Source organism: Sylvia atricapilla, chromosome 16 (genome assembly GCF_009819655.1).
Source record: "Sylvia atricapilla isolate bSylAtr1 chromosome 16, bSylAtr1.pri, whole genome shotgun sequence".
Classification (NCBI taxonomy): Eukaryota; Metazoa; Chordata; class Aves; order Passeriformes; family Sylviidae; genus Sylvia; species Sylvia atricapilla.
The window spans coordinates 4,120,386-4,147,630 of NC_089155.1; the positions used below are offsets into that span (position 1 = coordinate 4,120,386).

General features: G+C 45.6%; 1 protein-coding gene across 1 annotated transcript; it reads right to left on the reverse strand.

The window, feature by feature from the left end:
* Positions 1-3,089: 3,089 nt before the first annotated feature.
* Positions 3,090-26,781, reverse strand: ARHGAP40 (Rho GTPase activating protein 40). The gene is made up of 15 exons (XM_066330580.1): positions 26,653-26,781; positions 17,228-17,430; positions 11,938-12,158; positions 10,756-10,831; positions 9,810-9,988; positions 9,036-9,201; positions 8,621-8,712; positions 8,429-8,506; positions 7,438-7,597; positions 6,987-7,069; positions 6,119-6,325; positions 5,722-5,862; positions 4,677-4,837; positions 3,775-3,830; positions 3,090-3,426 (listed from the first exon to the last, which is right to left on the reverse strand). The coding sequence occupies exons 1-15, from the start codon at positions 26,751-26,753 to the stop codon at positions 3,320-3,322; spliced, it is 2,031 nt and encodes a 676-aa protein (XP_066186677.1). The 5' UTR covers positions 26,754-26,781; the 3' UTR covers positions 3,090-3,319.
* Positions 26,782-27,245: the final 464 nt, after the last annotated feature.

Sequence of the window (27,245 nt, forward strand, 5' to 3'; positions counted from 1 at the left end):
TTATTATTATTTTGATATTTCAGCTTCATCCACAACCACAGTTAACCAGAATTAGCAAGATTCTTTTATGCTGTGTCCCTTATCTCAGCACAACATACAGTTGCATTCAGAATAAATCCTGGGCTCCTGTTCTGAGCCAGGGAGAGCTGTGTAATGATCAATCACAAAAGCCCTTGGGGATGGGAGAGATTAGCACTTTGATACTGCTGAAGATGAATGGGTGGAATGAGTTTGATAAACTGGTGTTTTCCTCAGATAATTGCTCTGGAAGCTTTTTGAAGCTGCTTGGACCCTCCTCCCCCTTTCTTTTTGTGTCTGGGTAGGAGAGCAAGCCCTGCTTTTCCACCTGCACTGCTGGACAGGCTGCTCTGCACTGTTTTTAACCAGTTCACAGTGGATTTATGCTATATTTCATCACTGTTGAATGTTATTAATCATGATTTAACCAAATATCCAGGCTAGATTCCTGATATCCTTGGTCCAGCACCCAAGTCCCTGAGCAGAGCTCAGCTGAGCAGGACTGAGGGGGTGGGAAGGGGATTTCTCACGGGGTATGGACACATTTCCTCAAGATTAAATCTTCAACAACTGCTTCTCTTCCTTCAGAAGTCACTAATCGTCACCTCCAGCTCTTCCCCACCTTTCTCTGGGTTTTTCTACCCAACACCAACCTCCTCTTCCTCCTTCTGGTCTATCCTTGTGCAGCAACCCCACAGGATGAGCCAATGAGGAACTGCTCTGGAAGCTGTAACACAAAACTCCCCAGGTACATCCCTCTTCAGGCACGGGGCAGATCCTGCTGCATTCACAGGTGTGGTGCCATTAAACTTGTTCTCAAGCACTAATGAAAATGGAGCCAAGACATTTTCCTGTGTTTTTATTTTTTTGCCGAATAAATGAAATTTAAATACAGAATTAAAAATTCGTAAAAAATGAAAGGTATTAAAAGCCATCCTTCAGCAGTGAGTTGCACATCACTGACTGAAAAATTTACACTTTTTGATACAAAGATAGGAAAAAAATTTAAAAAAGCATTTCCATCATTGGGAAAGAGCTGTTTCATTCTGTTGTTTTGGGTTTTTTTTTTTTCTTTTTTACATTTCCTTTCATACTTAAACCTGATATTTGTCTCATGAGAATCTCCCATTAACCTTTTCACAGCACCGATTCACATTGTTTGGTGTTCAAAAAACCCCACTCAGCTGTAGTTCACAACAGCAGTGATGCAGTCCTGACCCCTCAATATATATGGACAGAATATTTAATAAACCAGGGTATGAAGGGTGGGAAAATGCAGCATTGAGTGATTTGCAGAGTGCAATTCAGGTTGCAAAGGATCTTTAAGCTCACAGCGATACCTTTATGAGTTGGGTATTTCTCAGGGTATCTCATCTCTGGCATTTGCTCTTTGCCACCTTTACGCCATCACTGCACAAAGAATTCCAGAAGGGATGCTGAATAGGTACCTTTGGTTTTTAAAGCCCCAATTTAAAGCAGCTTGATCTTTCCAGAGACATAAATCACCCACTCTGAGGAAAAGAATCAGGGTCTTTCAGGCACAATTTAAGCCCTAAAAAACAGGCACCTCAAGAAGTGTTGACACCTGGGTCAAGGTTGGGAGGTTCTATTACAGGTTCTTAAGAAGACATCTGTGAACGTGATCCAACCGGTCAATGCATCTTCATCATCTCAACCAAAATGAATAGACAGACTCTCTAATACATGAATAATTTTAAGATATCTGCACCACTCACACAGAATACACAAAAAGCTGGAAAATAATATGGCCTGTGGCTCACCTGTTCCTCAAGGATCTTAACCACCAAGAGGATTTAACCACACAGACAGAATAATCACAGAATGAAGCACCTTTACAACACAATCTAGGAGTCTGAGATAATGAATAAAGAAAGCTACACTTCATCCTGGAGAAAAAACGAGAGAAGGGAAAATTCAATTGCAATGGAAACAAACTTTCTCTAGCAAAAGAAATAATACTGGAGATTGTCACTAGTGCAGCTGGGATTTGGCAAATGAAATACTTTGAGTATGCACTTGCAGGGCAGCCCTGCTTCTGCCACGTGAATAAATATCCAAACGTGTTTAAAAACAGTATTTAGGGAAAGATGGCCAGATTTCCAGACAGGCTGAGTATGTCACCCCTCACACTGCACAGTGGGGCCCCTCACATGAGGTATTTCAGCATCACCACCAAGGAAAGCAACACTTCTGCACTTTCTTCACAGGAACAGTCCTTTTGGAGCCGAGGTTGGGTGGTGATGATGATGATGATGCTGAAGATGCAGCAGCAAGGTGTGGGTGTTCTGCCATGCCCTCACCTGCCCAGCCCAAGTGACCACACTGCTGAGTGTGATGGAAATGTGCAGCCAGGGCAGGGAGGGCTCAGCTTAGTTCAGCCACCTCACATCTCAGGGGAGGTTTGTTGACTTTTGAACAGACACATTCACACAGAATCTTCCACAAAGAGGTTCAGTTCACATGGCCAGGTCAGATTACCAACCTCACATTAACTTCAGGATATTCCCTGCGTTGTCTGTTGATGTACAGGTTGTCCATCTAAATAAATGCGTGTTTTACCCTCATTAGTGGCAATTTGGGTTTGCATTACCAGCAGAGCTGCATGGCACAGGCGTCTCTCCTGTCACACTGCACATCTGAAAGGCTGCTGTATTTTCCCTGTCTTTTTCCAAGGAAAGTTATTTTCTTGTGTTGCATACATGTATTTAACTGCAGCCATGAAATAGGAGATGTGCTGGTATCCCAGCCCATCTGGCCTTTTTGGAAACATCCTTTTTCATTCTTCAAAGAACATAACAGGAGCTTAATAATGGATCATAACCTCTTCTGGTGACACACCACAGGATGGACCTTACCAAAGAGATGTCTTTAGTACCACAGCAGCATTTGATTGTCTCTCCTCCAAATCAAAGAGCAAATCCAGAACACACAAATGCCTTCCGCCATATTCAAGATAACCCTTTCCTTCTTCTGTTCCATCTTTTCTGTACAACCACAGCAGCTTTGCCTTCAGGGTTTGTTTTGGGGGATATTTTGTTTAGGAAGAGTCATTCCCCCCTGCAATCTCTGCTACACAATGATAATTGCTGCATGTTTCCAACACCTCTGTTAGCACAGAGGCTGCTGTGCTCTCACTGCCAGCTGCCATGGAAGCACTCGATAAAGGTGCTTTTCCTTCCAAGAAACAAGCAGTGTCTGCTCTGACACTACAACAGGAAAGTCTCTGGTTCCACACCTTCCAAAAACTGCAACCAAGTGCTTTGTTTTGCCCATGTTTCCCCTAGAACATCCGAGGATAAGATGGGTTTTGCTTAATAATCCACTCAGCATGGGGATTGATGTGGTATAAGTCCAAGAGGTAAGTGTCAGGGTCCAGGCAATGTTCACCTGTTAAAACAAGATATTCAGAAAAAAAAAAAGTTTTTTAATATCCTTAGTCCTTTAGCTGCTAGATTTGTTTTTTTGCTTGCTTTTGCCCTCACCAAAAAAATAGGTTTTATTCACATTCATTTCAATATTACAACCTTACAAGAAGCATTTCCACAAATCTGAGGTAATGGCTTGGAGAGAAAAGAGGGTAGATGCACATTAGATATTAGAAAGAAACTCTTCAGTCTTGGGGTGGTGAGGCAATGGCACAGTTGCCCAAAGAACTTTTTTAAGTACCTCCTAAAAGAAGCTGAGCATAAAAACTGGGTATCAGAGTCCTTATTTTCAGTCACCATTTGTACTCACCAATATTGCCTCCCACTTCATACAGGAGCAAGTTTGTGCACTCTGTGGAGTTGTTACTGCAGAAAGAAAAACATGCTTAAAGTTAAATCTCTGCAAAGATGGGTTAGGTAGTTTAGTAATATTCCTTCCAAAAGAATTGTTTGTGGTTCAGAGGCCAGCAGTGATCAAAGAGGTCATTTTACAGAGACCTTGCTGATCCTCCTGCACAGTACAGGAGACACAAAATTAGAAAAAAAGAAAAGCAAACAAGGGAAGCTGTTGGTGAGACAGCAGCTGACCCATATCCAGCCAACTTCCCCTCCACCCTCGTCTGGACAGCTCCTGGGACACAGGAGAGGCACTGCCACCTTGCCTACTGAACACAGTCTGCAGGAGCTGTGACAGAGGGGGGCAGGAACTCTTCTGTTCCCTTTCTGGGTTAGTTCAGCAATTCACTACAGGAACACAGGAGGGAATTGCAGAGTTTATTTTAGGAAATCCTGACATTAACATAAGCATGCTGCAATTACTACTCCAGGCAGAGGATACCAGTGATGCTGCAGGCTTTGCTTGTCAGGGTCAATGTTGCTGCCTTTTCCCTTCAGCAAGGATTCTGGAGTTCACTCGGTGTCCAGCAGCCCAGAGGGGACTGCTGACCTCCAGACAGCCTGAGCACTGGGTGGAAGCACTCAGTGAGCTGAAAGCTGCCTTCCCCACCCAGCACCATTTCCTAGGCTTAGAACAGAGGAGCAGAGAACAATCTCTCCTCATGACTCACTGTGCTTCCACCTCACTCCTACCTCAATACAGAAAACAGCAGCTAGACCACTTAGGTGCCTTTTTTTTTTTTTTTTTTTTTTTTTTTTTTTTTTTTTTTTTTTTTTTTTTTTTTGTCTTTTTTAAGCAGAGAAAAAGCCATTTACCACTTGAGGAGGTTGACAGTGTTAACAATATTCCAGCCATTCTGGCACAGGTTCTTCTGAAACTGCCTCAAGACATCAGCAACCCTGGTTGCATTGTTCAAGTGCACCTCCAGAGAGTCCTTCAGGAGGAGTGATGCGTGGACCTTCACAATCTTGGAAGGCTGAACAAGGCAGAAAAAAAGAGAAAGTCCTTAAAGAAAGACTCTTATCAGTCAAAACATTAATTTTCAAAATAGATTGGAGAGTGTGAAGAATTTAACCTGTCCAGACAGCTGCTCAGAGAATTTAGGCTTGTTTCTGACACACACAGTACAGGTTGAAAGCATAAGGCAGCACCAAGGTAAGCATTATGAATAAATCAAATGTTCTGGTGCTGAGGCCATGAGAGGAGCTCTGTGCTCTCCAGCAGCGTGTGCTGGTGCTCTCTGCTGTTCAAACACAGCACTGACACAAGCTCGGGTGAAAAGAGGGTTTGTCAGAAGAAATTCTGACAAACTGTTTTGCATAAGTGTGAATGGCTCCTCTGAAATTCATTTAAATCACTCGGGAAGGAATTTCGAGGTCTGGGTTTCAGGCCACTGAATTCCAGAAAAGTCCATTCCAAAGAAAGGAAGCACCAAGTGATGTGACATCTTAACTCACATTACGGAGCAAAATGAAAATTAGGCAATAGCCTGAACTTATGCTTTGAAAAATGAAAATAAGTCTGCCTTTATCACACAGAGATATCTGTGCCAACACATGGGACACTCAGAGCCATAAGAATTCTGCTCTTCATATAGGGAAAAACAATTTCTGCTCCTGATCTCTTCCCTGCTTTTAACCAAGTGCTTTGTATCCTGAAATGTATTTAGTGCTCTTACTGTTGAGATCACTTTTTGCCACAACCTGACCAAAAGTGTCTAGCAAACTGTTCTGCTTTTTTTTGTCACTCTTGTTCTTTTCAAGGGTGTCACCCCTTTCATCTTTCTGAGTCTTCAGGAAAATATTTGACACTGCCACAAAGGGTTATGTTTGTTTGGATTTTTTTTAAGTCCTAACTCACCTCTCCCTGATTCTTTTCCACCTTGTCCTTATCAGCGTGAATCTTCCGCAACAAATTTTTAATTCTCTTGTCGCAGAACTGGTACCTTTTGTTGTTGCTCTCATTCAGCTTTCTCACTTGAGCTACCAGAAAAGAGGAGACCTGGGCAGGGGAGAAAGGTGAAAATGGGAATTAAATCAAGAAAAGATAAGGCTTAGGAACCTGATCATCACTTTAGCTCCTTAAATAGACAAAAATGTCTGTCTACCTTGAGGGCAGGTAGCCTTGGAATTCACCAGATGTTTTGCTCACAGCTGTTGAATTCCTCTGAAATTTCCAAGGCTATCCCTCCCCTATCCCAGTTCTAACAAGACCAAGGCACTGCTACACCACACCACAGAATTGTTGTGGAACTCACTGTCCAGAGCAGGTCCTGGTAATGGATCATCATCCGCACGACATCCGCCGCCCCCTCTGCCAGCTGCTTCTCCTTCCCCTCAGGGATCTTGTTTGGCAGCCCCTTGTGCATGAAGAGGTTTGGGGCCATCACTGTGGAAACGTTCCAGAGGTTCATTTTGTTGTTGTTTTCCCTGGCAACCACCTTGCTGAGAAACTCAAGAAGGGCCTGAGAAGAGGGAAAGAGATGTAAGCCACCCATTCCCAGTAATGCTCATAAAACTACCATGGCAGTTGCTGAAGAGATAATTAATTAGCACTTTTTCTTGATATAGGCTTATCCAGTATTCATGAATCAGGAAAAACAGTCTGTGTGGGAAATAGATGAGTTTTTACTCCTTGGTAAGTGGTAATTTGCAAAGTTTAGCTGCAAACGTTTCTGAATCCAAAGATGAATCCCCCCTTTCCTTCAGTGTCCCCTCAAAGCCATTCCCAGATGTGGAAAAAGAAATCCTTTTGGATTATTTATTTCTTTCACCTCACACCTCCACCAGAGCCATGATAGATGATCTTTGACTGAATTATATATTCCAGTGCTCTAAATGAAGTGTTCAGGCTAAGTCAGCCTTACCTTTAATACCTGAGAGCTGAACTACTCAGGATGGGAAAAGAAAGGCAGCAACAACCACCACAGCTCTTACAAAGCACAAAAAGGCAGAGGAGATGTCTATTTACAAGCCACATAGCTGTGGCACTTGGGGATATGGCTTAGTGCTGGCCTTGGAAGCACTGGGGGAATGGTTGGACTCAATGATTTCAAGCTTTTTTCTTCAATTTAAACAATTCAGTGAGTCTGTGTTTTACCAGCTAAATCAAAAGCAAGCAGTTACCTTCAGAGTGTTCCTGTTGGACTCTGGCAGAATCAGGATCAGGAGGTTTAGCGCTTGCAACCTTTGCTTCAGGTCTGGAATATCTAGAAGGAGAGTAACAACAGAGGATTCAGGTTTCTGACCCTTCTTTATGAGCACATGAATCCTCCAAGGAATGAGACAAGATTAGCACAGATAAGAATTTATAAACATCTGAGTCTGAACATGAAAAGCATCTCTCAAACATTTAATCCTGGCTCTAACAGAAAGAAGAGAACAAACCCACACCCCAGGACAGTGCCTCTACAGAAAGGCACATTCAGCCAACCACCAGCGACTCCAGTCCTCGGCTGTGCTGTGTTCCCATTGGATCCACAGGCTCCCAACACACCTAGAGGAGAGCTGTGGAGCTCTGCACAACCCCAAGTGGTGCTGGGCGGGCAGGGCAGGGCAGGGCAGGGCAGGCACTCACTCTGAACAGCAGCAAAGGCAGGCAGGTACTCTGCTGTCAGCAGAGGGGCCGGCAGCTCTCGGATGAACCTCTTCAGCAGCCCCGACACGTCGTTCTGGTGAACCTCATCCCAGCGGAACAGCCCGCTGTAGAAGTCCCTTTCCAGCTTCTGTTCCAGGCTCTGTGAAAGAGATGGAAGTTATCACATGCTATACAGAATCACATGGAATTATAGAATGTGTAGGTTGGAAGAGATTTCCAAGATCATCAATTCCAACCCTGTCCTAACACCTCAACTAAACCCAGACACTCAGTGCCACATCCAGTCTTTTCTTAAACACATCCAGAGATGGTGAATCCTCCATCTTCTCAGGCAGACTATTCCAGTACTTTATCACTCTTTCTGTGAAAAACTTTTCCTGATATCCAGCCTGTATTTCCCTTGGTGCAGCCTGAGGCTGTGTCCTCTCATTCTGTCAGTGCTGCCTGGAGAAAGAGCCCAACCCCAGCTGGGCACAGCCACCTTTCAGGGAGTTGTAGAGAGTGATAAGGTCACCTCTGAGTCTCCTTTTCTCCAGGCTGAACAACCCCAGCTCCTTCAGTCATTCCTCAGAGGATTCGTGTTCCCAGCCCCTCACCAGCCTCGTGGCCTCCTCTGGATGTGCTCAAACATCTCAATGTCCATCCTAAACTGAGACACCCAGAACTGGACACAGCACTCAGTGTCCATCCTAAACTGAGGGGCCAGAACTGTACACGATACTCAAGGTATGGCAAGCATTTAACAAGCAAATAAATCTAAGAGAAAGTTCATAGCTGAGCACTGGGAGGGCAAGACATCAAATCAAAGTGGTGTAGAGACCCTCAGCACACACTCCAGGATTTCCCATCAATGGATGTCTCTGGTTGTACTGGGAAGGGGACGAGATGATTCAGGTCATTCAAACACTTGCTTCAGCAAATGCTTCCTGATCACCCCTGACACTTCCAAACAAGGCAAACGGGCTCCTACCTTAATTCTGGTCTGGGACCCAGAAACTCTCAGGATGCCCTCTGTTTCCAGTCCTCTCTTCTCCAGGCAGGACAGCAGCTGTTAAAGGGGGAAACAGATAGCTCTTAGGCACAGAGGATGAGGAGTCAGCCTGTCCTTATCACAGACTGCTGGCCCTGAGGACCAGAGGTGTGAATGAAACCAGGAACTTACTGCCTGGAGTAGCAGAGGGACCTTGGTATTGGGCAGCAGTTTTTGGTCATTTTCCAACAGGGTGTTGAGGGGAACTCCAAAGAGTCTTTTCTCTGCAACAGAAACAACTTTTCCAAGTCTGCATCACCTCTAATAGAGGTGTAAGGGATGTATCCCCTACTAAGATGGTACTTTTGTGAACACAGATACTGGAGAAGGAGAGGAATAGTTAAACAGGACAATTGCAGCCAGACATAAATGGTAGTAGGTTTTGATGTCATGATCCACTAACTTCCAGGAGAAATCCAAGGAAAAAAACACCTGTCACAAGGTTTCTTATCAAAGACCCTCTGTTCTAACATTTGAAACATAACTGATGAGTGTATGATGAGATGATGAGTGTAAAGGAAAAGGCACAAAAAAGAGTACAACTAACCTGTTGCTTTCAGTTTTGCTGCTTTGTTTCTCTTCAGCTCAAAGCCCAGGCTATCACAGAGAGCTGTAAGCTCAATGAAGGCCAGTGTGGGGATCTTCTTCATGTCCTGAGCTGACAGATCTCCAATCCTTGTTAGTCCTAGTCTGCCCTTTGGGATCTTAAATCTCTAAGGGAAGCACACACAAAAGGTTCAGCTCAAGTTACCCTATTAATCCCACTAGTGAACAACTTTTGCTGTAGTTTTATTATTTTGTATCATAACCAGGCATCTGTTCTTCCTGCTGTGTTCAAGACCAGACATATGCCCAAAACTACTCCTACTCAACCACCAGCTGAACAAATATTTTCCCTTTTCAATTTTGCTCTTTAATCATACTGGAGAAGTGAGTTTTCCCAAGTTAAAGGCAGCCTGATACCCACCCTAATCTACCTGAACTTTGGAAGCAGCCCAGTTCATTTGAAGAGAGAAGAAAACTTTAGAATTATGAATAAGAAAGTGCAATTAGTTACTCTCCTCTTTTCAGCAAAAACAACTTGGATGTCTGTCAAAATAAGGAGTTTTAGATAAAAGTCTGATTTCTTTTGATCCTCCACTACACAATGCTTACCCTTGCCCAACATTGCAAAGAAAACAGCACAAAACACCCCAAAATACCACCAAACACAGACCTATTGCAACACTACCCATAGGTATGAATGGATTGTGGTGTCTTGTACCACCCTGACAAGCCAAGACTAATAAATTCTAACAAGAAAAATTCTTCCGGTGCTTACAGTCAGGGCATTTCCATCCTTTAACTTCCTGGATTCAGACAGGAATGACCCCTTGAGCAGGACAGCTGCTTGCTCCGAGTAGGCAACATCCATGTTGAACACTTCTTCTTTCCCAGGGTTTCGAACTGTGCAGGAATAATCCTGGGTTTCTGCTGCAGAGGAGAAATTGTCTTGAGTTTCTGCAAGCCAGGAGGGTGAAGCTCAGAAAGCAAATGTGCTAAAGTGCAGTTTGAGATAGGTTTGGTATCATTGCTTTTAAAAATCCTGCAGTAACACATGAAAAGAGTGTCCCCACAGCACAGAGTGATCAGTAGGGTAAGAGTCTTCCCTGAAAGGGTGGACAAGCATTGGAACACTGGAACAGGCTGCCAAAGGAAGTGGTGGAGTCACCATCACTGGAAGTGTTAAAAAATTGTGCAGATGTTGCACCAGGGGACACGGTTTAGTGATGAACACACTGGTGCTGAGTTAGTGGTTGAACTTGTGATTTTAGAGACCTTTTCCAAGTCTAATGATTCCGTGATCAGTGTGAAGTCATAACATTATGGCTAAAATTACCAGGCCACTGGTAAGACAAGACCATTTTTTATTAAGACCATAATTTAAATTAAATTACACACCTATGGCTAGCATCTCTTTACACAACTGCTCAAGGCATTTGTAAGGTTTCACTCTATGATCTTTACTAGACTGATTTTATTTTCATCTTTCAGTTGCTTTATCAAGAACTTACAATGATCAGCTTTAGTGACAAGTTAACAACACTGGAGCCTGGAAAAGTTTAATAATCCACAGATGTGAATTACCATGTAAAGAAAACCACAGCCCAACACAAACAAGGTCAGGGTTTCAGAACCTGTATATACTTAAATGTGTGTGGCTTTCCTTCCAGTTCCAGCCCTACTTCAGATTCTACTCTGCATGTGAAAACAGAAGTTCCCCATACTTCTCTGAGTACTTGAAGTCCATAGACTGTGCCACAGTGGATCTGGGGTGGACTGTTCTTTCTCTGTGGCTGTGTCCTGAAAAATAATAAAAAAGTTGTTTTAGCTACAACCAAAAAAGCAGAACCACAGGAAAGCAGATGAAAAGACGGTGGTTATGAGTTCTTTATCAAGAAAAAAAAATCTAAAGAAACCAACAAACCCTCCTCTCAAAAAAACAGGCAGTATTAGTCTTTCTCCAGGATTTCCACTTCTACAAGGTCAGCTTATCAGAACTGAGCTTGGGAAGTTTTGTTTAACGGTGATTTAACGTGTCACTGGAACAAAAAAAACACAAGAGGGCTCCAAACGATGCCAGTGCTCCACGAGGCTGCCACGCTGTCTGCACCACATAGAAACACTCCAGCAGGAATGTTATTCCAGCCTGGGAAGACCATGGACTTGCAGGTTTTCTAGTAACTCCTCAACAGTACAACCAGGATTTCTCTAGTCTCAGCTTCCTATCAGTTCAAGAGATGAAGCCATAATAGGAGCCCGAGGCCCAGAAAGCCAACCCAGCTCCCAAGAAGCTCCTTCATGAGCTCCCAGTTGTGAGTTTTTCATCTTCTTTCCTTCTGTTAGAGCTGGGATTTAATGCTCAGGAGTTGTCGTTTCGTGTTTGGACTCAGTTGTTTATCAATTCTTATCTATAGCACAGTCTCACCAGTTGTGAGTTCTAGTTAACAAGGTAAAAAATGCCTCTGTCTCTATCTCTTTCCAAGGTCTTTTAAGCATTAGTTGTCCAATTATGAGATGACACCTATATTATTTATACTTTTTACCCAATAACCAACCACCCGTGGTCTGCAATGCAGACCTTTTCACCCAATTACAATACACCACTCAAACCCAGGAAGAAGGTGAAAAAAGAACTTAGCCTACACCCTACATCTTCCATCTTGCTTTATATATATTACTATATTCTAAAACCTTAAACTCTTAACTTTTTCCCACCCTGTGACATCACACAATTCTATTCAAACTACACACCCACAATCCCGAGGTTATCACTCAGCTTTGGAAGCCTTTTCCACGGCCTCAGGTCACATGTAGTTTGGCCAAATGATCCTTTTTTGAGGGTCAGGGCCTGTTAGAACAGAAAACCTCCAATTCTCAGCTCCCAGGGTTCCAACAGCCCAACCCACCTCGGAGCCGGCCACTCCGAAGATGTCGCGGACGTCGCGCACGGGGTGTTTGTTCCTCCTGCGGCGGGAGCGCGAGTACGTGTCCAGCCGGCGCTGCACGGCCGCCGCCTGCGTCCTGGTCAGCGTGGACAGCAGCACCAGGTTGTCCTTGTCCGAGCCCGCGTCCCCCAGGAGCTCAGAGAGCCCCGCGTCCTGCAGCCACTCGGCTTCGGCTTCTCCCTCTGCCAAGGGACACGAGAAACACAGAATCTGTAGGTTGGGAGAGACCTCCAGGATCATCAATTCCAACCCAGCCCTAACCGCAACTAAACCACCCAGTGCCACATCCAGCCTTTTCTTAAACACATCCAGGGATGGTGACTGCACCACCTCCCCGGGCAGACCATTCCAGTATTTTATCACTCTCTCTGTGAAAAAATTTTTCCAGATATCCAGCCTGTATTTCCCTTGGTGCAGCCTGAGGCTGTGTCCTCTTGTTCTGTCAGTGCTGCCTGGAGAAAGAGCCCAACCCCAGCTGAGCACAGCCACCTTTCAGGGAGTTGTAGAGAGTGATAAGGTCACCCCTGAGTCTTCTTTTCTCCAGGATAAACAGCCCCAGCTCCTTCAGTCGTTCCTCACAGGGTTTGTGTTCCCAGCCCCTCACCAGCCTCGTGGCCTCCTCTGGATGTGCTCGAGCATCTCAACATCCTTCCTAAACTGAGACACCAAGAGCTGGACACAGCACTCAGTGTCCATCCTAAACTGAAGGCAGAGTGAGCAGAGAGCAGCAGTCTGGGTGCTTGCAATGTTTCAGAGGCACAAAGCAGCAGCCTGGGTCATTCCCTGTCTGGGCTGGCAATGGGACATCCCTGGGAGGGAGCCACAGCTCTGTGCTGAAGCCATGGCCGTGGTCACAATCTCAGCCCTAATCCTAAGTGCCCAGCTGTGATGGGGGACACCAGAGAACACACAGCTTTTTGGGCGGGTGTAGCTGCTCACACAGGTGCTATTGCTCATTCCAGGTGAGGAAAAGGGAGAAGAAAGAACTGTGGAGGTAGAGATACTCCTAGAAGCACAGGCTCCCAGAGAAGCCGGACAGAACAGGGCACAGGTATAACTCTGGGGGTATTTAGGCAAGGATTGGGACAGGATATGGGAGTGAAGTCACCTGAACTTCATAAATCTGCCTTTCCATGGAGTGCCTGTGCAAAAGGGAGCTCTGGCAGCAGCACACAGCCCCCCCAGAAGGAATGGCAGGGCTTCCCTAGATCCCACCTGATCTTTCAACAGCTTTGAGAATGGACAAAAGGCCTGTGAGAAGCCACAGCATACAACACTGCATCTTTGGCTTTTGTACTTTTCCAAATGACTTGGTTGCTTCTTTTACTTTTTATTTTTTAATCAATATTGCATGCTTAGATGTAAAAATAAAATAAAATAAAATAAAAATAAAAAAATTATCCAGATCCTGATCTGGTAGGTTCAAATGTATTTTGCTTAATACACTTGCTGAACTATCTGTAAAAAATCTTTAATTTTTTAAGTGGATTGGCATCAATACACTCAATTAAAGCAAAAATGTTATTTTTACTCTGTGCATTCATTTTATGCCTGTGCCTATTCAAAATATCACTAAAATTAAAGACCATTCCAGTTCCAGAAGGAAGTGTGAGAAGCCTGGAGACAGTACAGCAGCATAACTCAAGCAAATTCAATTCTACTTCATTCTTCAATACATATAAAGTTGCACTTCAAACACAGAAGATATTTTTTTCTTATGAAAAGAAAGTATAAGTGAGAAAGTGCCCTGAGCAAGGCAGCTACTTGAAATTCAAAGATGAAAGGAACAATTTAGGAGGTGACTTCAACTTTAACACAGCAAACACCACAAAGCCTTTATCTTTCCGATTCCATCTACCACATTCATTCACTGCAGGCAGTTCCAGTACAGCCCTATCAAAGGTTAAACTGGGAAAAAGAAATTCACAACTGAAGTGATTGGCACAGAGCAGCTCATTCCCACTCTCTCTGTCCTATGCAAACTTGTACCTCCTCATCTCTCACAGCTGCTCAGGCCAAGTTTTATTTTTGCAGCATCAATAAAAAGCAGCCATGCAGCCCTCCTTGAGAGACTAAATAATTTAATTTTTCTGGAGAAACTTCATGTTCATGCACAACACATGCTGTGACACAATTCAAACTCAGTGTTCAGAGCACCATCTTTGTGATTTTTAGGTGCCGTAATGAAAGAGAACTTTTTTCATCATCACACCACAAAAAAAATAGAGCTGAACTTGAAGTCAAGCATTTCCCTAAGTGAATCTTCTAGGAAATTGTCTGGTTTTCCCACACATCCCTAAGTTTGGTCTATTCCCATGTGTGCTTTACAGAAGTTAGCAGGTAACAGCATCCCCTGGGCACAGCCAGTCGTGGTCCCACTCACAGCTCCTCACCAAACACCTCCTTGTCCTACGTCCACAGTTTCACAGCAGAACAACACACAAAAAGCTTCTGGTTTATTTTGCCTTTGGGAACTAGAGGAAGTGAAGTGTATTGCTTGCAAATTTTGAAAATGGCTAATTCCAGTCATAACAGGAAACTGATCCTATACACAACACCACGCAGCAGCCCCTCCATCGGACATCCGTGTGAGCCTGCTGCCACATCCGATGCCAAAGCACCAGATTGTAATTCCTCTATTTACTATTTTGGCCCAGTGGTGTTTGCCAGTAACACAAAAGGAAACCAGCAAAGTGGATTATTTCTGGGGAAAAGGGAAAAATTGGAGAGAAACAGGTCAGTAGAGAGAGATCCACAGAAGATGAGCTGCAGGTTTAAGCCTGGAGAGCTGCTGAGATTTGCCTTGTGAGTTCCAAGCAAGCAGCATTTCAGGAGGGCACAACTAGGAATGATTTTGCATTCCACACCAGTTCCACAATTTACTTGAAACATAACCTAGTCAAAAATAGCTCTCATAATAAAGTATTCTCTTTCCAACTATCTAAAGGACAGGTACAGCATCCTACATTTTCAGACTAAACATTGAGCACAACTCCCTATCTAATCTTTGAAGGTGAAGAATCACCCTTTGCAGACAGTTCTCAGCCGTGGTTCTGTGCTGTCAGGTCACAGACAGGTGTTTTAGTGGCAGTGCCTGTGACCTCAGCTGGCTGTGCTGCACAGAGCTGGGCAAACAGTGACAGCAAGGACACCACAATGCTGCATTTCAGGAAAAAGCTACTTCCTGCTCCCCTCGGCTGTTAGCAAGGCCACGAGTACCCTCAGCACCTTCCAGCTGCCCCAGATGTGCAGTTACACCTCCCAGTGCCACCAGGTCACCAGCAGCTCCCCAGGACACCACCCCTCACGCAGGGCTGGCACAGGAGCCCAGTGTTGCCAGCTGGGTCAGCATTTTTGCAATGCCTTATCTCCACACAGCCTCCCCACTGGCCCTGAGCCCTGGTTATCACCAGCCACCTCCCAGGCTGTCTCCAGACAGAGCTGCCCCATTCTCAGTTCCCCAGATCTATGCAAAAAGTGACTGTGCCTCTGGCTCTGAGGAGCCCCACGTCCTCCTTGCTCCAAGCAGGGATGTGAAAGGCAAACCCTGCACACCATCCAAAGCCTCCCCACTCCCTGCACCAGGTTTATTTGCCTAAGCTCCTTCAGAGAAGGCAGCAGGAGCCCGAGCCTGCCCCACCACCTTCCCCAGGCTGCTGGGAAGGCTTTGCTACTTAGAGCATCATTTCAAGCCTGTCTGGTTTCAGTGGCCAATTAAGCACTCAGCTCCTGCCTGCTAGATTAAGCTACAGCATTAAAAGACACTTTTCCTCCTATCCCTGCTTATACACAGTAACCAAATTGCCTCCAGCATATCAGTCTTTAGGATATCTCAGACAGTCTTTCATCTAATGGGATGGTCTCTTTTACAGTCTCCTTCCTGGTGCACTCATTTTCTGGATCACTTTGCATCTATTCCAGTTCTGAAAATCAAACTTGTGTCCTTTATGAAGGGACATTAACAGCAGACTTTCATGTTTACCATGTCCTGCCAACGCTGGCAGATAGGGACAATGACATTCCCAGCCTGCTTCTCCAGAGCCTCTCGATGGCTCCATGAGAGCTGTTGGCCCTTCCCAAGCACAGCAGCACTTTGGGACTGTCACACAAACATTTCCCCAGGACACAGATCCTTCTCAATATCAGGCAGCACAGCAGCTGTGCAGGCTGCAAACTGTGTTCAAGGGGATGTACAGCCAACCACCTCCATCTCTTCAAAATGGACCCAGGAAAGGTGTGACCCCCACCTGGGGGATCACTGGGTGTTTATCAGCCCTCCAGCACCTCAGGGTGTTGTACTGCCCATGTCTAAAGGGACTGTTCATCAGGAACAGCAGTGACAGGACAAGGAGTGGTGGGCACACTACGGAAGAGGGGAAAACTGTGTTAGATATTGGGTAGAAATCCTTCCCAGTGAGGGTGCAGAGGCCCTGGCACAGGGTGCCCAGAGAAGCTGTGGCTGCCCCTGGATCCCTGGAAGTGTCCAAGGCCAGGCTGGACAGGGCTTGGAGCAGCCTGGGACAGTGGGAGGTGTCTCTGCCATGACAGGGGGTAGCACTGGATGAGCTTTAAAGTCCCTTCCATCCCAAACCATTCTATGATTCTATAGAAGGAAAACATATTCCAAAAGTTTTGGAATAACTGGCCCAGGTTCCAATTATTCCAAAGCACTGGATAACATCAGTGCTACAGAAAGTGCACTAGAAACACCTCATACACATTTCTTCCAAAGAAAGAAAAAAAAAAAAAGGATATGGAGGAAAAACCTTGAATGGATGGACTCTGGCTTTCTGGGTGTTAATTGTGGTTTCTTGAACAGGGAATTAGAGAGGGAACAGTCTGCCTTCCACAGCAGCACTCAAAGCCACTCTGATGAATCTCAGAACCATGCACACAAACCAGGCTTCCCAAGCAGCCCCAGCTCACAGTGTTTACCACACACCACCTGAACTGGCACTGAGAGCCCCCACCCTTGGTGGGGCTGCCTGAAAAACCTGGAGCCTTGAACATGCTCCTGGGGCTGGCCTTTGCAGTCAGCTTCGCTTCAGCAGCCGAAACCAGGCCAGGCCAACCCTCCCCTTCTGCAGGGCATTATCCACCACCCAATTAAAATAATATCTCTATCCCTGATTGACTGATAATATTCTAACCATATTCCAACATGCTTCTGAATTGTTCAGGTGCATAAGCAAATCTTCTGTCTCAGATGTTCACATTCCTCCCCTCACTCCCAACATTTTTGGCAACCTACCCTCCTGTGTTTTGACATCTGCAAGGCTGCATTCCTCCTGCTCAGCTTCAGTGCTCTGCTTAATGTTCTCCACTTCCAGCCAAAAACTGTCCATTGACAAGTTGTCCAAAGCCTCTCCCCTGGAATTTGTGCTCTCTGACACCGGGGATGCCACAGGACTCTTTGGAGGATGCTGGTTCATTTTCCAAGGGCAATGTCTGGTGCTGAGAGAGGAAGAGATAAGAGAGATTAAGCTCCATGTACGACACACGGCATTGGTGTCCAGCCTCCACTGATTAATGACTGCAGCAAAGCCAAACAGAGGTAAGGGCTGAACTTCCTTTGCTTCGTGTTTAGCAATACAGACAAGGCTGGGACCAAATCCCCTGGAGAATGGGGAAAACTGCTGTCCAAACATGTGAGAGGACACAGGATCAACAGAGTCTTTTCAGTGCTGTCCCTCCAGTGACCTCCAGCACACCAGCTACCGCCCCACACTCATTCCAAGAGTTCCCTGCAAGTTTGCACAGGCACCCTGTGCATTCACAGCCACCCAGGATGTTCCAGGCTCAGTGCACGTGTGCTCCAGGACCTGGCACAGGGAGGAGCCTGGCTGCTCCCACCACAGCAGCCCCAACCCAGCAGGTTTGGGCTCTCCATGCAAAAACCAGCACAGCTCCATCCCCTGCACTTCAGCTCATGGCACAAAAACCTCACAAAACTGCATCCTTACACATACAGCATTCACCTTAATATTTGCAAGAAGTCAACTTTATAATATACATTTATAACACACTATATTAGCACAACATAACTTTCTAACATAACACATACAGTATTCATTTCAAGATTTGTGAAAAGCCAACCACATAATATGTATTTGTAACAGGGCTGAGGCCCCCTGTTCCTGCCCAGACCAGATTTTTCAGCTGTGAAACAACACAAGGTGTCCTGGGAAACCCAAGCACATGGAATTTTTTTACCACCCTGCTGATTCATTCATGCACAACTGAAGTCCCAGACTGGCCTCGTTCAGCTTTCAGCCCCTGTGCTGTGAGCTTCTCATCACTTCATAAAACATTGCCTCTCCTAAAATGGGCTATAATTGTCTTCAAAGAGTTCCAAGCCATTTAAGCCCTGCTATACATATTTTTCAAAGACTTACAAAGAAATGGGATAAGTGGAACATACTTATGAGTGCACCTCAATGGTTCCACTGATGAATACAGAAATTAAAGAGATGGAACACTACTCCAGCTGTGGGTGGTTTGAGAAACACCCACGAACAGCCATGACCACCAAACACAGGCCAAAATTCCTTTCTAGTTTTATTAAAAAAAAAATCAAGTCTAAATCTTACACCTTGAAAGCCATGACAACAAAACACCCATTAAAGGCTATTTAGCCTCCTACCTCTTGGAGCCAAAAGTCATAGATGGCAAAATATCTGGAAAGTTTTAGCCAGAAAGTCATTATTAGCAGTTCTGGCACTAACTTGCTTCAGTTATGAGAAGCATTTCAAGTCATAATGGGCTAAATTTGAAACTCTAACGACTACGAGACAATGTTGTAGGGCATTCTGCACTTGTATTCACACACATGCACACACATCACGCTCACACCTTGCTCTAGCACACACAGGCAGCTCCTCTCTCCTGGAGGTCAGAACCACAGCAATTGTCACCACTCCAGGAACATCTGGAGACAGGCACAGGGATTACAACAAGAATTTAAGGGGTTAGTTTGTTTTACAGGAATACAAAAGTGAAAGACTGACTTGAGCTATTCTGCCACGCAGCAGGCAGGAACAGATGCAATCTGCTTTCCTATTTCTGGATATCCAAATAACACTCAGTATACCAATTTATAGACTGCTAGAACACCTAAATAGTCAATACAAGATTTTGGTTCTTTACCTGCACAGTTTATGTCCAACTCTCTCAGTTTCATTGCAGCAACTAACTCAATTTATTTTTCCCTTCTCAACTTTTTACTTCTATCTTTACCCATAAGAATTAAAAAGTTAGATTGCATTCCTCACCTTAACTCTTCACCTTCAGCACTCCTCTCCATTTCCTCACATTTTCTGACAATCATCTCGTAAGACTGGTCAAATCATAAGATTTAATCAAAGATACCTTGCTAGCATCAAAAAACACTGTTCAACAACTTACTAGGATTCTATTATGAACCAGAAGTCAACAGAACTCATCACTTGCAACAAAAAATTAAGGGAAAGGAGGAATTTAGATTATTCTGAGGGAGTTGGTTTTGTCTCTATCAAGAACACTGGCAGACAAACTGGCACTGAAGAAGTCTCCCAGGAACCTCCCGTGCACCCAGGAACCATCTCAGAAGCTCCCCTAATGCTCCACTGCAGGCTTTCAGCAGGCACAAAACAGCTCTTGCCTTAAGCTACTGCCCTATATTCTGTGGGATCCACGTTATCCAGATTAAAGCAGCTCTGTAATGCACCTTTCCTTTGTGTTCAGCTTGGTTTGGAGCTGGCTCATAACACCCCAGAAATCTCCAGGGATCAACACCAAAACAGAATTTAGGTTTGCAGCTCCAGCAGAACCTGCCCAAGAGCTGGGCAGCAGCTTGCAGCCAGCAGATGTGCCCTGTGACAAGTCTGTGTCACACACAGCAGTGACAATTCCTTCCCCATGCCTTCCTGAAAAAAAACCACCATTTTAAGCCAACATAAATAAAATCTTCAGCTTTTTCCAAAAGGTGTCTCATTACTTAGATCTTTTGCATTACTTCCCCAGACATCAGGCTCTGAATGCCAGTTTCAGGCCAGGGGATTTTACCCCAAGTGGAGCATTATTTATGGCAGGCATTATTAGGGCATATCCCTGGAGCACTCCTGAGAGGGCTCACAATGTCCTCACAGCCCAGCTTTCAGGCTATGCCCTTGCCAGCTGCTGGTTTTGATCTATCTCCAGTCCACATCAGAGAGTTCTGGTGCAAGGACAGAGTTTTGCCAGACAACAGGGAACTGAGCTCCATCCCACCCTGCCCACAGTTACCTGGCTTCCTTCCACAGCTGGAAACACAGATGTTCTTGGACTGCTTGCACCAAAAGCCCACCAGTCACACTATAAACCTATTCCAGGAAAGACACAGCTGAACTACCTGTGTGTCAAACAAAAGCCATCCTAACGTTTTTCCCTCACTGGCCCAATTACTGATGCACTAAACTTGCTTTCACGGAGTTCAGGATGTTAATACCCACAGCAGCCCTACAGAGGGGCACAGCAGGATCCAGAGCCCAGCTCTACCAGTGTTAAACTAGAGCTGCTGCTCCTGTCTCACAGGACAACATAGAAATCAGGCCTTCACATTTAGGAAAGGTTTTATTTTCTGGTCTAAGTTGCTTTTTTTTTTCCTTGAACTCAGTGCACAGAGCTTTGCAGATCCAGCTGCCCAGGTGGAAGGCTAATTTTAGATTCAGTGCACCTAAAAGATTGTTCTTCCTCATTGCATACCCGAGTCAACTGGAGGGCAACCTGTGACGTGTGAGCACAGCAACAGCTGAGATTGAAAGCAGAGATTGTTGGCTTAAATTGTTAATGGCTCAGTGCAACTGGGCAAAGAGTAGGTGGAATAATCGAGTTCACTCCACTGCACTGTCAATGTAACATAAAAAAAAAAAAAAAAAAGGCATCGGATTATGAAGCTTTAAAAATTAACCCAACAAAAAGGAGACTGGTAGAAAGATCTTGTTAAGGACAGCCATAGAGGAAGGGCTCTGTGGAAAGAGTGAGCATCTTAATCCAGCCTTCTCCTCTTGTTTAAGAGCACAGCCAGTTTTAATGAGGCTCCAGGTTCACCTGAAACCTTCAGTCTAAGCCTGACTTCCCAGCATTAATAACACAGCTATGAGGAATCAGGCTGGCACAGACCTTACAGAGTCCATTTTTTGTTGCTCCTTCTCGATACCCCCTCCATGAGGACCCCTAGAATCCCTGCATGCCTGGCTCTGCTGGGGGCTCACTGATCCTGGGCTGCAAAACCCAGCCTCAGAGTAATTTTGATCCTAGATACTGTCAACACATTGCAAATATGTTGCAAACACTCATGTAATTCTTCACCCTCTTGAATACCAAAATACAATAAACACTGTTGCTATGTTCACTCCAGGCTTGAATCACTCCCATGAGAGAGCTTCTCAAAGGACCTGGAGCTGCTTGGGCTTCTTTTCTGCTTGCTCAACGTCCCTCCCTCATTGAAACACCTCTCTAGCAGATGAATAAATAAAAAGGTTCCTTCTCAAGCGTTTCAAACAGACCAGGAGGCAACAAGTGCAAGCCAAGAAAATGGAATTCCTTTAGGACTGTTTCCAGTAAGATGAGAAAAAGGCAAGAGGAAGAGAAGAATTCAGGCAGACAAGGCGGTCCTGCCACACAAGCAGCACCCAGCCTTTAGAGACATTTCCACAGATCTGGAGCAAGCACAAAGGCACACGTGGAACAAAGAAACAGGCAGAGAGTCTGAATGAGCCTCAAGAGCAGCTTTGGAGTAGCACACAAAGTCACAGCACCATTTACAACAACCCAGGCTATGAGCATGGAACACAAGCATCTTGCAAGAAAAAAAAAGAGATCAGTGTATCATCTGGTTGCAGTATTTGACAGATAAAGACCTTTTGTCAGAGAACAAAACTACATTAATAATGTCACACCATGCACATCTTACCTACTTACAATTTACTTCAAGGTCAAAAACAACTCATGAGTATAAAAGCAAAAAATGGAAAGAAACAACCAAAAAGTCCATGGAGGCTCTCCTCTCATTGCCTCCAGGCTCTTACCCTAAACAAGTAGTTTAAACCTAAATGATGAAATGTGCAGTTCATTTTGAAGAAAAAAAAAAGTCACCTAAAGATCAGCACATCACATGAGCACATCATAACATACTCTGTTTAACATACTAACATCAGCACATCATAACATACTATCATAATATACTACTACAAGCTTTTCTTGTTTATCATGTAGTGGGATAAAGGCATCCAGGAATAACACACAAGAATATTTGAAAAACTGAGACAATCTTGAAGCAGTAACTCACATATATACTTCGTTTTTTAAACATAGATATAGCTGTGGCTATTTTACTTATTGGAGCTTTAAGTCTATCAAAATTATCAATGCAAATATAAAAACAGGTTCCTGTATGGAAGAAGTCAATCTACTCATTATCAAAACTTGACACAAAATACAAGTGATCACTATTTAATTCAGACACACAGAACTACACAAAACCCTGTTCCTACCACAGAGAGCAAAGTTATGCAGGAGATGCCTCATGAACAAAAAATTCCACAACTTTTCTACCAAAAGTCTAAACCCTACTACAAATTTTTAATGCCTGGCTTAGTTACCCTCAAAATACCCCAAATTTTGTACATGAGCACCACTAGCAATTCCTTCCTTCTCCCCACGACAATACACAGAAAAGGAGTACTAAGGCTTACTCCTAGGAGAAAATGGAAAGCACATGGCTGGTTCAGATTCCTCAGACCAGGCCATAAAAGCAAAGAGAGGCTAATTATCAAATTACTGCGGTGGCAATGAGGAGTAACTTACCCAACACTCTTACCACGCTTTCCTTTCCCTGGCTTAACTGAACCCGGGCAGCTAAAGACCCAGCATTAAAGCAATTTTAGCAGTAGTCTGCCACTGCTGATGTGCATCTGCATATCTCTGACCAGGGATTTGCTCACGTATTTAATAGTTTCACCAAAAGTATCCCCTGTGAGAAGTCACAGTGCCTTTAGCCCAGGCTATGTCATCCAGCACTGCTGCCAACCCCCCCTTATGTCCCTATTAAGGCATTTTCTCAAGGACTCTGCCCATGTGGGATGGCACAGTTGAAGGTCTGTCTCTACAGCGCCAGCGAGAATAGCTAAGATGTCACTGCCACAATTTGCTAATAAGATTACAGCTTGTTTTCAGTAACACAGCAATCAGCTCATCAAGATCTTCCATTATGCAAGCAGCTCAGGGAGCAGCGTCATTTCAGGTTGTTTTGAAGAAGCCTGTTCTGCAAGTGATAAAGAGGACATGCCACATCGTGCCGTGTGTGTGCAGGAATTCCCACCAGCTGCAGCTTTCCCCCAGTGCAACAGGGAGAAAGCCCAGCCTCTCCTCCTCTCCTGGCATTCTCAGTGACACCAGGAAAAGCAAACAGCAATCCTTTGCCCAGGGCTGTGTGGAGTGAAAGATGGGGATCCTGAGGCTTGTGTGTATCTCACTGTTTCAGCCCAGCACCTCCAGTATTTTCTGTGCTGGACAGACTCCAGAGGGTGGTGGAGCACTGGCACAGAGAAGCTGTGGATGTCCCATCCCTGGAGATGTTCAAGGCCAGGCTGGATGGGGCTTGGAGCAACCTGGCCTGATCATGGACATCCCTCTCCATGGATCAGTTTGGAACTTTATGATCTTCCAAGTCCCTTCCAACCTAAACCATTACTGTTACCTCCGCCACAGCTTTGGATCTCAACTAAAGCACAGGTTGTAGCTCTCCTGATAATTAGCATCTCTATCAAAGAATTTAAGGGCAAAGAAACTCCATCTCTAGTTCCTTGTCTCAGGCCTTCATCTGGAATAGATTTGTCTCTACTCCATCTAGTAAGGGGCTATATAAACAAGCCAAGGAACAGGGAAAGTTGCCTTTTAATTACAGATCTGCCTAGAGGCATCTCTGACTGAAACTCAGAGCAGAGCAGAAACAGGATTGATAACCCCATGCCAAATGAAAATACAGCCAAATGAAAAATATTCAAAGCCATGTTTAGCTTAGACTATTAGCTGGGTGTCTGTCCCATCACACTAGGGTTTGCTTTGGCCTCAGAAGACACAAGCCATCCCCTCTGTGCATGGTTTTGTGTTTGACTGTAAGGTCACTGTGGAGGAGCCTGTTGTTCACTTTCCCCGCTTTAGCAGGGTAAGCCAAACAGGAAAGGGCTTTCATCCAAAGGGAAATCCTGCTGGGAGAATGGGGTACCCAGCCAAAACAAACCTTCAGTAGTACTGGGATCTTTAACGTGGTTGTGAATTGATAAAGCTGAGCTGCAGGATGATTAGATGGCAATCGTTAATTAAAAGGTGGCATTCCTAACCCTATTTCCATGATTCTCCACTGAATCCATGTCCATTTAAACACATCAGCAGCTCTGTCAGTTCCCACAAGGACCTGGCCTGCCATTCCAATTCCAGTTATGAGTATGGCACCAGGATCCCAAACCCCCCAGCCCAGCCACCATGGGGCTACAAACCCCACAGCCCAGTAGCTTCCACATCTTGTCCTCACCCACTCCCTTCTCCTCCCCAGAGAGCTCGCCCCGGGCTGAGCCTGTGCACAGCAGTGCCATGAGCAGAGCAGCAGGCAGGGAATCTCTGCCCTTTGGTGCCTTTGCTGTCACAGCCCCGAGCACACACTGCCAGGATTTTGCAAATGAGTCAATACCTCCCAGTCACTAACTACATCCCCAAAACATGCCGCTGTTAGAGCAGCAGAGACACCTTTGCTTTATTGCCATCACTGCTGGGACTTCAGGAGAGATGCTCAGCCTGTGCACACCTCAGACACTCAGCTGAGGGACCAGGGGCTGAGGGACCTTTGTCTTCCAGAGGAAAGGCTGACAGCGTGTTTGAAGCCACCATAAAAAAGTTGTGAACTCATTTCTTGTGTGATCATTCATTAAGGGAAAGGCCTTTTACTGAAGCAGCTTCACACATACTAAACACTTGTCCCACAGCTTCTTAAAGGTTGAACTTGGAGTAAATCAGGATGATGGAAGTCATCCTTATTTCTTTTTGTAGCCCATTTTGCCACCTGTACCTGCATTAGAGCACAGGATGAGTAACTGCAAGCTGCTGCTCAGCTGCATGAGAACAGCCCAGAGATGCTGGAGAGGCCACAGGAGTGACGTGCTGACCAGCACAAGGGAAGGAGGGGTGGAGAGGTGTGCTGGAATCCAGCAATGCTTCACTCATGAGAGCTTTAGGGCTGCAGGAAGACAGGGAGGAGCCGTAAACTCCTCGCGTGGATTTCTCAGGGCTGAGTTATTACACACAGCACAAGGTGCCGGGCTGTTACCCTGCCATGAGAAGCCCTGGGCTGGAATCTGTAACCAATTCTGTAACTGCAGTGTCACCAGCCAGCTCAGGGCCACCAGCCCTGTCCATCAGCCTCACAACACCGAGAGGAAGAGGAGGAGGGAGGCAGATCTGGCTCAGCAGTGGCTTTAGCTCAGTGCTGTTTTGGAGCCATGACAGCACCACCAGCCCCATGCAAGCCAGTAGGAATCTTATGGGATCTCAATGAGTATATCAGAGCTGCTGATCAAAAAAAACCCACTGATTGCGGTCAACTAATTAAAAGAGAAGTCTGGCATATCCTTTCCCTATTGTACAGGCAGGTTTTAGGTCAATCCTAGGAAAGAGGCTTAGTTACACAGACACCTCACACCTGTGGTGAGTCCTGAGTGCGCAGATGGAAGTGTCACTTGGCTGCAGTTCAATGTTTTTGGGCAAAGTTGGTGAGCAAGTTTGAGGTTCCTGCTGTAGCACCTCTTTGGAGCTGACCACAGAGGTGTTCTGGCACCAGCACAGACATGGGAACTCAACTAACTCGTTTGGCAAAAGCCTGAAGTTGTTAGCAAATATTTTGATTTTTATCAAAGAAAGCCTGCAATAATAAAGGTTTAATCTCCTTCTCTTACATGTGGGTAATTTTAAAGTAATTTACCATATCATTCCAGGGCATCAGCCCCCCTACGATTATTATTTTTTTTTTTTTTTTTCACAACTCAAATTTTGCCTGAGATCTTCTAAAGATTTCCTGTCTTGCTTTGGATGCACAAGCTCATCAAATTAGACTGGAAAAAATGAGAACTCAGACACATGAAAACGCAAGCTGCAATTAGATGTAAAATCACTGTCAGCACGTTCACCCAAAACCAAGAGATTCTGGCCATTACAAAAAGGAAACATTCTAAAACTCAATGCAAACTTCTCGACTAATGCAAATACACCTTAGATGAATTCTTAACTCATATCATCTCCAGCAAGCACACATGCAGAATGGTCTTTGTCAAGCAAAGCAGTTCAAACTCCAGTTCTATCCTCCACTACCTGGATGATAAATCAGTTCTTACATTCACATAGATCCACAAGCCCCTGAGGAGCCCTCAGACCCCAAGGCAGGTTAGCACTGTGTCACCAGCCCCCCAGGTCCCACTCCCCAGAGTATGGAGAAAAGAACGGGGATTTTCGTAGGCTCAGTACGAGGAAAAAAAAAAAAAGGGAATTTCCACAGGTTTCATTTCAGGATCAAGGCACTCAAAGCAGTGTTTTAAGAGCATTCAAGAGCCTGCTCACCGCTAGAAATTCATCTTGCTTCCACCCACCCTGCCCCAGGGGACCGCTCCGTACCTGCTCAGCAGCTGGGCACAGCTGGCTGCCCGGGCAGGGGCCAGCACCCCCCGGGGCCTGCCCAGCCCTGCTCTGGCCATCCTGGAGCCGCGCTTGTCCATGGCCAGCCGGGAGGAGAGGGACACTCACACCATCCGTGCTGTCCGCAGGGGGACACTCAGTCCGTCTGTGCTGTCCGGGGAAGGACACTCGATCGGTCTGTGCTGTCCGCAGGGGGACACTCGGTCCGTCTGTGCTGTCCGCAGGGGGACACTCGGTCGGTCTGTGCTGTCCGGAGGGGGACACTCAGTCCGTCCGCGCTGTCCGGAGGGGGACACTCAGTCTGTCCGTGCTGTCCGGAGAGGGACACTCAGTCCACCCGTGCTATCCACACGCTGCTGGGAACGCAGAGCTGCTCCCCGTCACGCACGACGTGCCCGCTGCAGGAGCATCCCCCTCCGGTCCCCGCGGTGTCCCCGGCCCGGCGGCAGTGACAGTAAAGGCAGCCGAGCCCTGGAGGCAGCGCTGAGCCGCCCACGCCGCGGACGCGGGGCACGGCCGGCAGCCAGCGCTGCCAGAGCAGAAAACAGCGCCCGGCTCTGCCCAGGCTGGGC